The 12,182-nt window shown below is 44.8% G+C and overlaps 1 protein-coding gene across 1 annotated transcript in view; it reads right to left on the bottom strand.

The window, feature by feature from the left end:
- Window positions 1-1,256, bottom strand: part of GATB (glutamyl-tRNA amidotransferase subunit B) — a 167,360-nt gene extending 166,104 nt beyond the window's left edge. Inside the window, exon 1 of the mRNA XM_040331899.1 lies at window positions 1,099-1,256. Within this exon, the coding sequence (XP_040187833.1) occupies window positions 1,099-1,226 (128 nt within the window). The 5' untranslated portion in view covers window positions 1,227-1,256. The remainder of the gene's footprint in view (window positions 1-1,098) is intronic.
- Window positions 1,257-12,182: the final 10,926 nt, after the last annotated feature.

Raw genomic sequence — 12,182 nt, forward strand, 5'->3', positions numbered from 1 at the left:
TGTCAAACATTTCAGTTACTGTTCGATTGTCCGCTGCAATATCGCAGTCACTGATCGTCGCCATTACTGGTATAAAAGAAAAAAAAATTCCCTGGTGTATAAACGCACACCATAGTTTGTAAGCACTATACTGTTTGCGTAAACCAATCAATATATACCAAGGCCTCGTACACGCGTTCAGATTTTCCGATGGGAATTGTGTGATGACAGACGGTTGGCCTAAGACCCCTTTTACACTGAGGGCGTTTTGCAGGCGCTATAGCGTTAAAACTAGCGCCTGCAATCCGCCCTTAAACAGCTGCTTCTCGAACTCCAACACTGGAGCAGCGCGCTGGCAGGGTTGTCAGAAAAAGTCCTGCCAGCAGCTTCTTTGGAGCGCATTAGCAGCGGTGAACTCACCGCTGCTAATGCGCTCCTGCCCATTAAAATCAATTGGCAGCGCTGCCGTACCGCTGTAGCGGCGCATTGACAGTGGTATTAACCCTTTCTCAGCCACTGGCGGGTGTTAAAATTGCCCCACTAGCGTCCGAAATGCACCGCAATTCCAACAGTAAAATAGCTGTGTTTTACCGCCGACGCTATGGGCACCAGTGTGAGGGGGGGCCTAAAATCTTCCAGAGGAGAAGTGGTTAATGGGTCTGCGAGCGTGACCTGCGATTGCAGAGCGTTTCTGAAGCGCAGATTTTGGTGCGTTTTGTCGCTGGTTTAGGAAACACACAGGTGTGAATTCAGCCTTATAGTCCATGGAGAGAACAGAGACAGAAAGGACTGGGAGTTATCACCTCACCACTAAAAAGGCAGGAAATAAGAGAAAAGTCCCAAACTGGCAGCCCTTCAGCTGCTGCAGAACTGCAAGTCCCATGAGGCATTGCAAAGCTGACAGTTACAAGCATGACTTCCACAGGCAGAGGCATGATGGGACTTGTAGTTCTGCAACAGCTGGAAAGCCGCCAGTTTGAGACCCTTACTAGAGGTTCCATACACTTCAGGTGGGAAAAGGAGAATGGACTTGTGACCTCCCCTGTCTGCTTGTTACACATAATAAATGCAGAGCCCCTAGCTGCCTATGACCCCCATGTACATAGTAATATAGAGTACCCTGTGTCCCGGGCATGTCTGCAGGCGGTGCTAGCTGTCCTCCATGCTCTCCTCACACCACAGCGAACACCCTGCACTACGAGCAGCGCACAACCGCCACTGCTCCCCTGCAGCATGGGCGCAGCCATGTCTACACAGTGACCGAGTAGCGCACAGCCTTGTGGGAAGTGAAGTCTACTGCCCATTGGTTGTCTAGGGGGAACACCGGCCGAAAGACTTCATCTCCCACAATGCACTGCTGCCGAAAGCTTTGAAGTCTCCAGCAATCAGAGGAGGAATGGTCACGTGTACGATGGGGCTGTCAGGCTGCTTGGTGGTTGGGCAGTGACAAGTTCCCACGTCAGATAAATACATGTCATGACCTTGTACGAGGATTAGCGGGGGTTATATTTACTGTGTAATAAAGAGAAACAAGCATAAGTGTGCACATTCACTGGATGGTGGAAATATGAAATGGAGAAAATATGAATACTGTGATAAATTGTTGCATTTTTCTAGTAACCATGGTTCCACTCTCTTCCTCACTACAGGACATAGCAGCAACATCATGGTAGTGAGTAGGGATGAGCGGAACAGGGAAGGGGCACTATTCCACCCACAGAAAGGGGTACGTGATTTGGCGGCAAGTGGTTAAGCATCAGATTGTACATTAATATACTACAGGATCTTGTTTCAAAATATCAATGTAACAAAACTGAGTTAATTCTTTAAAAGTGATTAAAAACTTATCAGTGGCTCAGCAGAATGTGACATGTGACCTCTCTTTCAGTCAACAGATTTTGTGAGCTCAAATTACTTAAAAACAGCACGTGGACAACTTGTTATACCATGCACAGAATTGGTGATTAAACCAAGACTTATATTTAGGGTAAAGAAAATTTCCAACAAATTATTTAAACCATTTAACTAGAACCTGAAGTCAGCTTCAATGAGATGATACAAATGTGTGTATCCCTCTTTTTGATTTAAAAAGGAACCATTTATAATGCATGTTAGAATTCTTACAATTTCAAATCTTATGCTACAAAGATTAACCACTTCAATACAGGGCACTTATACACCTTCCTGCCCAGACCAATTTTCAACTTTTAGCGCTGTCGCATTTTGAATGACAATTGCACGGTCATGCTACACTGTACCCAAACACATTTTTTATCATTTTGTACCCACAAATAGAGCTTTCCTTTGGTGGTATTTGATCACCTCTGAGATTTTTATTTTCTGATAAACAAAAAGACAAAAAAAAAATGAAAATGTTTTTTGTTTCAAGTACAAAACGTTGTAAATAAGTAAGTTTCTCCTTCACTGATAGACACTGATGGGGCTGCACTGACGGGCACTGATGATGGGCACTGATGGGCACCGATAGGCGCAACTGATGGGCACTGATAGGTGGCACTGATATGCAGCACTGATGGGCACACATAGGTGGCACTAATGGGCACTGAAAGTCGGGACTGATGGTCACTGAAAGGTGGCACTGATGGGCACTGATAGGCGGCGCAGATGGGCACTGATAGGCGGCACGGATGGGCACTGATAGGTGGCAAGGATGGGCATTGATAGGTGGCACTGATGTACACTGATTGATGGTACAGATGAGCTTTACTGATTGGCAGGCATTATTGTTTGGCACTGATTGCCATCCATTGTGGGCACTGATTGAAATCCCTGGTGGCCATGGGTGGCATACCTGGTGGTGAATAGTGATGGGCATCCCTGGTGGTCATGGTGGCATCCCTGGTGGTCCAGTGTGGGCATCTTTGGGGGGGGGCTGTGCTGATAATCAATCAGCACAGATCCCCCTGTTAGGCCCCGTACACACGACCAAACATGTATGCTGAAACTGGTCCGCGGGCCAGTTTCAGCATACATGTTCGGTCATGTGTAGGCGCGAGCGGGCAGAATTCCAGCAAACATTTGCCCGCCGGGCCTTTTCCCAGCGGGCAAATATTCCTGGACTTGTTTTAAAACCGTCCGCTGAAATCCTGCCCGCTCGGACATGTACGGTCGTCAGTACAGACCTACCATACATGTCCGAGCGCCCGCCGTCCCTCGCATGCGTCGAATGAATTCGATGCATGCGTGGAAGCATTTAAAAGGCAGACCCGCCCACGTCGCCGCGTCATCGTCGCGGCGACGGCGCGGACACGCCCCGATTATTGTTTACGCGCGGACTTCTGTACGATGGTTAGTACAGCCATCGTACAGAAGTCCCCGGGCAGACATGTACGGTGAAAACGGTCCGACGGACCGGTTTCATCGTACATGTTTGCCCGTGTGTACCTGGCCTTAGAGGAGCAGCCGTTCTACTCGCGTCTTAAAGACACGAGTGAGGAAAAGCCGATAAATGGCTTTTCCTGTTTACACTGTGATCAGCCGTGATTGGACGCGGCTGATCACGTGGTATCTCTGTCAGAGACTCTTTACCTAGATCAGGTTGCGGTGTGTCAGACTGATATTAAGCCTTAAATATCACTTTAACCACTTAAGGACCGCCTCCTGCATATATATGTCGGCAGAATGGCACGACTGGGCACAAGCACGTACTTGTACGTCCTCTTTAAGTGCCCAGCCGTGGGTCCCCAGAGCTGAAGAACGGGGAGAGCTGTGTGTGAACACAGCTTCCTCGTTCTTCACTGTGGCGCTGTCATTGATCGTCTGTTCCCTGATACAGGGAAAGGGCGATCAATGATGTCACACGTCCAGCCCCGCCCCCCTACTGTTAGAAACACATATGAGGTCACACTTAACCTCTTCAGCGCCCCCTAGTGGTTAACTCCCAAACTGCAATTGTAATTTTTACAGTAAACAATGCATTTTATAGCATTTTTTGCTGTGAAAATGACAATGGTCCCAAAAATGTGTCAAAATTGTCCGATGTATCCGCCATAATGCCGCAGTCAGGGAACATGCATCAATGGAAAAAAAGTTTTAAAAACGGTCGTTTTTTCAGGAGTCCTGAAAAAAACAACCGTTTTTAAAACTTTTTTTCCATTGATACAAGTTCCCTGGGGCAAGACCGGGGTTCTCAAAGACGTTTTCACAGGCATACTATAGACACCCAGCAGGTACAATATTTAAAGGAATTTTTCATTTTTTTATCTTTTTATTTAAGCATCATTAAAATCACTGCTCCTGAAAAAAATGACCGTTTTTAAAACTTTTTTTCCATTGATACATGTTCCCTGGGGCAAGACCTGGGTTCTCAAAGACGTTTTGCAACAATAACTTGCATATTAGGCTTTAAAATGAGCACTTTTGAATTCAAACGTTCGAGTCCCATAGACGTCAATGGGGTTCTAAATGTTCGCGCGAACGTTCGGTCCGTTCGAAAGTTCTGGTGCGAACCGAACGGGGGGGTGTTCGGCTCATCCCTACCGGTCATGTGTACGAGGCTTCAGTCTCTTTACCTGAAGAAATGTTAATCCTTATATATTTTTCAAAACAGTATCTAGTTGATCTTGTTTGAGGTCATCTGCTAGTATTATTTCTTATGTGGGTCATTCCTAGAGGGACAACATACGTATTAGTTCTTTCCAGAACAAGGCATCTCATGGCAAAGGACAATTAATCCAACAGGAGGAAAGCAGCAGAGAAGTCTATTTAAACATGCACAAGACAGGGCAGAGCAAAGCAGAAAGTTCTCAAGGATGCATATAGTAACCCTATTAGGTTTCTAACCAGCATCACATTGGCATGAGGTTAAATCGCCGATCAAATGCAAGCGGACAAAGCTGCCATGTATGCAATCACAGGTGGCAAAACATAATAGTTATATAGAACAAATCATTGGCTGAATTATCAGTCCTTTGATACATATGATATCCATGCGACTTGTCTCTGGTAGATCGTAAGACAGCAGAGCAACTAATGCCTCGTACACATGACCATTTTTCTCGGCAGGATTTTTTTATTTTTTTCCGACGTGATTCCTCTCCAGCCTGACTTGCATACATGCAAAAGAACGTCCGACCAAAGCGCGGTGACGTACAACACGTACGACGAGACTATAAAGGGGAATTTTTTTGCGATGAAAAAAAGACTGACGGGAAACACGACGAGAAAAAAGAGAGCTGGTTTAATTTTTTTTGCGGGCAGTTTTTTAGTCGAGAAAACTGCTAGAGAGCATACACACGACCGGTTTTCACGACCAATATAAAAAATTGCATTTTTTTCGTCGTGAAAACCGGTTGTGTGTACAAGGCATAAGCAGATGAATTACAGAAAATATGAAGCATGTAGTAAAGCATGTCCAATTCCTCCTGGTTGGTTTATAGATTCAACAGTCAATAAACCAACAATCATGTGCAGCGAGGCCTTCATTTAGGTAGTAAATGGATATCATCTACCTGGAGGCTCTGCTTGATAAAAGTGGGGGTTGATTTACAAAAACCAGAGAGTGCAAAATCTGGGGCAACTCCGTACAGAAACCAATCAGCTGCCAGTTCTTTTTTTTGTCAAAGCTTAATTGAAAAAGCTGAAGATAGAAGCTTATTGGTTACCATGTACAGCTGCACCAGATTTTGCACTTCGATTTTAACCACTTCCCGCCCGGCCTATAGCCGATTTACGTCCGGGAAGTGGTTTTGAAATCCTGACTGGACGTCCTACAGGATTTCATGCCGCGCGCGCCCGTGGTGGCACACAGCGCGGCGATCGGTGATGCGGGGTGTCAGTCTTGCGGAGGCTCTTTACCACGTGATCAGCCGTGTCCAGTCACGGCTGATCACGATGTTAACAGGAAGAGCCGTTGATGGCTCTTCCTCACTCGCGTCTGACAGACGCGAGTAGAGGAGAGCCGATCAGCGGCTCTCCTGACAGGGGGGGTTCGCGCTGATTGTTTATCAGCGCAGCCCCCCCCTCGGATCGCCACACTGGACCACCAGGGAAGCCCACCCTGGACCCAGGGAAGGGCAAATAAAAAAAAAGGGGGCAAAAAAAAGTATTGGAAAAAAAAAAAAGCTTTAAAAAATAAAAGATGCCAATCAGTGCCCACAAATGGGCACTGACTGGCAACATGGGTAGATCAGTGCTGCCCCACAGTGTCCATCAGTGCCACCCCAGTGTCCATCAGTGCCACCCCACAGTGTCCATCAGTGCCACCACACAGTGCCCATCCATGCCCAGTGCCCACCTATCAGTGCCCATCTGTGCCACCCATAAGTATCCATCAGTGCCACCCATAAGTGCCGCCCATGAGTGCCCATCTGTGCCACCTATGAGTGCCCAGTGCCGCCCATGAGTGCCCATCAGTGCCGCCTATGTGTGCCCATCAGTGCTGCCTATGTGTGCCCATCAGTGATGGCTATGTGTGCCCATCAGTGCCGCCTATGAGTGCCCATTAGTGCCGCATACCAGCGCCGCCAATCATTGCCACCTCATCTGTGCCCGTCAGTACTACCTCATCGATGTCCATCAGTGCCATCTCATCGGTGCCCATCAGTGCCGCCATATCAGTGCCCGTAATTGAAAGACAAAACGTACTTATTTACAAAAAAATTAACAGAAAAAAATAAAAACATATTTTTTGTTCAAAATTTTTAGTCTTTTTTTAGTTGTTGCGCAAAAAAGAAAGCTCCATTTGTGGGGAAAAAGGACACCAATTTTGTTTGGGAGCCACGTCGCACGACCGCGCAATTGCCATTCAAAGTGCGACAGTGCTGAAAGCTGAAAATTGGCTTGGGCGGGAAGGTGCGTAAGTGCCCGGTATGGAAGTGGTTAATAAATCAACCCCTATGTATATATATCCATAAGGAAATGTGGCTAGAACAACACTGCAGATGTCGTAACATGCTTTGTCTGCTATATCGTCATTAGCGGAATTTTTTGCAGGCAGAATCTGTATTTTGTTTGTTTGACAGTGGATCTGAGCATTAAGAAAACACACAGTTGTGCATCCCTGGTTTTCTTTTGTATGGTTAATTAAGGGTCTCACGGCAAAGAGCATTTTACAATTGAAAGGAGAACCGTAATCACAAAGGGAATACTTCAATAAAATTCTTGCAAACAATCTTATCCCCCTAAAGCAAAAGTAGGTTGGCTCTATGCCTACATTTAAATAATTAAATTTCATTAGCGGAACTGTGACTCACATTTTGTTGGGAGAGACCCAACAGGGCTAGCACTTTTCACACAGGGGCAGATTCATCAAAGAGATACGACGGAGCATCTCCCGATCCGCCGTCGTACCTCTGAGTCCAGCCGGTCGGATCTATGAGGCTGATTCATAGAATCAGATTCCGCATAGATCTCCCTTAGATCCGACTGGTGTAAGTGACTTACACCAGTCGAATCTTAGGCTGCAATCTACCGCCGGCCGCTAGGTGTCGTCGCTTTTTTTTACGCGTCGGATATGCAAATGAGGAGAACCGCCGATTCAAGTCCGTACGCCCGCCCGTCGCTTTTTTTTAACGTTGTTTGCGTTCGGCTTTTTCTGGCGGATAGCTACCCCTGCTATATGAGGGGTAGCTAATGTTAAGTATGGCCGTCGTTCCCGCGCCGAGATTCAAATTTTTATGTCGTTTGCGTAAGTCGATCGGGAATACGGATGGCCGCAATTGACGTAGCCGCTGCAAACAATGACGTCCTAGCGACGTCATTTGGAGCATGCGCACTGGGAAATTTCGCCGGCGGCGCATGCGCAGTTAAATCGGCGCGGGAACGCGCTTGATTTAAATTGTACACTCCCCCTAGCCGCGGAATTTGCATTCCGCCGGGGGAGTTACGATCCGACGGTGCAATTTTCGAGGTAAGTGCTTGGTGAATCATGCACTAGCCTCGCAAAATTGGACCGGCGGATCGTAAAACACGTAGATCGAGCGGATCTAAAGATCCGCTGATCTACATGAATCTGGCCCATAATCTTCATTCTTACCTTAGAGACCTCATACAATACAAGCTTCACCCAACACTACAGATCTTTCCTTACCTTCAGGTAAACAAAAAAAACACAGCATAAGTAGATGATCTATTGATTTTATTATTCAACCAAAAAACATAATTTATTTTATTTCACAAGTGTTTTGGTAGGTTTTTCATGTTTTTTAACGAAAGATACAAATTGGTGTGCATAGAAAGGTGCAATAGTAAAGCCTGATACACCCAACTAGTTTGTAAAAAATAGAACCTGACGGCTCCGGTCAGATCTACCCTGCTGTTCTTTTGTGTTCTGACAGGTGGATGCCCCCCACTCCCCCCGCCAGCACACTATGGTCAGTGCTGTCATCCATTGGCTGTCTACCATGCAATCTAATTTCCATTATAAGTGGGCCAAATCATACATAAAACACTTAGAAATCTGAAACCCCACAAATTCTTCAGAGATTCTTCAGAGATTTTTCCTCAGGCATCCTCCCTGCCTGCCCAAAGAAGCTTTCACCACTTTTAATAGTAGTAACATACTTGTAATTCTTTGCCCCAGGCTCTTGTATCGCCTACAAACTATTAGCTAGATTTAGGTAGGGCGCTGCATCTTTAAGGCGGCGTAGCGTATCGTATTTACGCTACGCCGCCTTAAGTCAGAGAGGCAAGTACTGTATTCACAAAGCACTTGCCTACGGCGACGTAGCGTAAATGGGGCCGGCGTAAGCGCGCCTAATTCAAATGAGGATGGGGGAGCGTGTTTTTTGGAAATGATTGGTGACCCGACGTGATTGATGGCATGCGCCATCCGTGTACATATCCCAGTGTGCATTGCTCTAAAGTACGCCGCAAGGACGTATTGGTTTCGACGTGAACGTAAATTACGTCCAGCCCCATTCATGGACGACTTACACAAACTACGTCAATTTTTTCAAATTTCGACGCGGGAACGACGGCCAAACTTAACATTGGCTAGGCCAGCTATTTGTTGGAATAACTTTACGCCGGAAAACACCTTACGTAAACGGCGTATCTTTACTGCGCTGGGCGCACGTGCGTTTGTGAATCGGCATATCTAGTCATTTACATATTCTACACCGAACTCAATGGAAGCGCCACCTAGCGGCCAGAGGAAAAATTGCACCCTAAGATACGACGGCGCAGGCCGTCGTATCTTAGCTAGGTTTAAGTGTATCTCAGTTTGAGCATACACTTAAACTTAGGACGGCGCAGATTCCGAGTTACGTCGGCGTTTCTACTGATACGCCGGCGTAACTCTTTGTGAATCTGGCTATATGTCATTAGAAGACATTTCCCCAAAAAATTGCTCATTGTTTGCATCCTTTATCTAGAGACCAATAAATCAGTTTAGATTAGACAGTCCACCTTAAAAAGTGAGTGATCAATATGTATTGCGAAGATTTGAACAAACGTTGTTGCAGATTCCTACCTGTTCCTGCTCTGAAGAAAAGATATGTTTTTTGTTTGCAGAGTGAATCTGAATAGGAGTGACTTTTTTTATCATTATTCAGCTTACAGCTGATGAACTTGTAGTCTAATGAAGAATGTTGTGGTGTCAGCATCCTTTTATACAGTAAGTAACTAACTCTTTTGAAGTATCTCACCCAAAATGAAACTTTTGTTGCAATGTGACTGATATGTATGGTAGGGCAAATTTGACTTGTATCTCCACTTTCATTGGAAAAAATTGCAAATAAAAATAAATAATATAGCATACATAATTGTTACACAAGCTATATTGTAATTGAACAGTATTTGTGCATTTTCTTTTGTAAATTCTGTATTTGGAAGTCGTGTCGTATATTGTCGCATTGATATATGGGCATGCATTGTTTATAGGAGTGTTTTATGTAGCAAGAAGACATTGCAAATTTAGTTTAGTTTGTTACGACATTTGTTTAAAGTAACAATGATAATCTCAACAGCAGCAGCACAATATTCGTCCTCCAATTTCCTTTGTTTAGAAGCAATGTTATGTGCGTAATAAGCCAGTCCATCCTCTGTGCTTGTAAGCAAACTTGCAACATGGGAGAAGAAATGAATTTTCATGTCATCGATTCTTTCCTTTTTCCTTGAGGTCTTCTACACTTTGCTAGGTGTATACTCCTATGTGATTGTTTTCTTCTTGTAAAATTTATAGTTCTGTTGGTTTACTAAAAAGAAAGAAAAACACAGAGTAAGAATATTGCTTCTTTATTTTGGAGATAGAGATAAATAGATAAAAAGAGAGAGAGAGACACAGAGAAAAATATTTTTTCAATTGTTGAACTTTAAAAAAAAAAAATTAAGGAAAATAAGGGAAGGGTTTAAAAATGAATGTTTTTGTGTTTTATTGCTTTGGTGAGGATATTATTAAGTTGACATATAGACCCATTTTCTTAGCAGTGCTTGTATATGTGTGAGCTTTACCTGCACAGTTTGCTATCTGCCTTGGACTCAATTTCCAAAAAGGTACTGTCTGAATGAGAGAAATCCTCATGCCGCGTACACACCATCGCTTTCTGCGATGAAAAAAAACGACATTTTGAAAAACGTCAATTTAATTGACTGTGTGTGGGCAAAAACGTCGTTTTATGTCTTCTAAAAAACGACAGAAAAAAATTGAAGCATGCTTCAATTTTATGTGTCGTTTTTGGCCGACGTCGTTTTCTGTGTTCTAAACATTGACCGTGTGTACGTAAAAACGTCGATTTAAGCCCGCGCATGCTCATAAGCAAGTTAGGAGACGGCAGCGCTCATTCATGTAAAACGACTGTTCAGAATGGAATCAGCACATTCGTTAAGGTCTTTTTCAGCTTATAGACAAGAAAAGAAAGCGCTTCTTTAACCCCTGCTTTTAACTGCTACCCAGAAATGGACGTTTGTTGCGGCTGATCTTGTTGCATAGTTATGACAAGCTTTTAATTAGTTTCTTTCTTGTTTGATAATGTTTATGTTTGTGTTCTGTTATTTAGTTGTATCTTCCATCTTAAACATTTTAAATATATATATTGGTCCACCTTTTTATTTTATTTTTATTTTTTTGTCACCAATTTTATTTGTAATCTCTATTTTGTGTTGATTTGGGAGTGTGTGAAGTGTCTGCAACAACCTATTTTTTTCTTTAACTCACCCACAAGCATGTTTTTTTACCTTGTTAATGTTTGCAATATTTATTTTGTAATGGGTCTGCCCACTCAATAATGATCTCTCAAATCTACAATAAATAAACATGGTGAAATTTGGCTGAAAAATTAACATTTATTTTATTCTTCATAAAAATTCCAAAAAAAAAAGGTGGCAACCCAAAAACACAACATAATAAAAACAAAGATGCCAAGGAAGGCAGCACTTTAGAGCATGCTTGAATATTTCTGAAAACAAGGGTCCCCGAAGCCACAAATACAGCCTGTGAGTCCACATTAAAATTCCATCAGGGGCACCGTGTTATTTTTTGGGCTTTTTCTTCCCAGCAGCCTTCCCTGCAGTCTTCCCTGCAGCCTTCCCTGTAGCCCGAGTCCTTGGGGGCTGGGTTCCTGGAGGAGATGAGGTGGCAGGAGCCAGAGCAGCCTCATGAAGTGGAGGAGCAGGAGCAGGAGGAGCAGCAAGGACAGGAGGAGCAATCCGCACAATGTCGGTGTCGTCATCGAGCTGCCCCAGGGATGCCATGCTTATGGCTTTGAAGATGAGTTGTTCGCAGCGCACACGCTGGCTCTGCTCCAGATTGTAGAGCCTGGCTGCAATGAGCGCTGCGAACCCCTCAACTTCACTGGGTGGCTCTCGGATGGCTGCAGTAGCTTGGCGAAGCAGGCCCTGGGTCTCCTCCTCCATTTGTCGCATACTCCTGAGCCGTTTATTGGGATTGCGGAATGGAGGGATCCGGGAGATGGTATCCCGCCGGCGTGCCTCCTGGGTCCCACTGGGGCCTGCCACCTCCTGGCTCCCAGTGGGCTCTGCCACCTCCTGCCTTGCAGTTGGCCCTGGCTCCTCCTGGCTCCCTGTGGGCCCTGTCTCTTCCTGGCTCCCTGTGGGCCCTGTCTCTTCCTGGCTTTGGTCTGCCTGTGTATCAAAAAAAGGAACATATTTTATTTGTGTTTGTCATTAATCACACACATTTTTAAAATCATGAGTGATGCAAATTGAATGTCAATATATATTACACACAGGGTCGCCATCCCTAATTATGTGGCCCCTTACACACCTTCAGACATGGTCCCCCT

Source organism: Rana temporaria, chromosome 1, assembly GCF_905171775.1.
Source record: "Rana temporaria chromosome 1, aRanTem1.1, whole genome shotgun sequence".
In the NCBI taxonomy this organism is placed as follows: domain Eukaryota; kingdom Metazoa; phylum Chordata; class Amphibia; order Anura; family Ranidae; genus Rana; species Rana temporaria.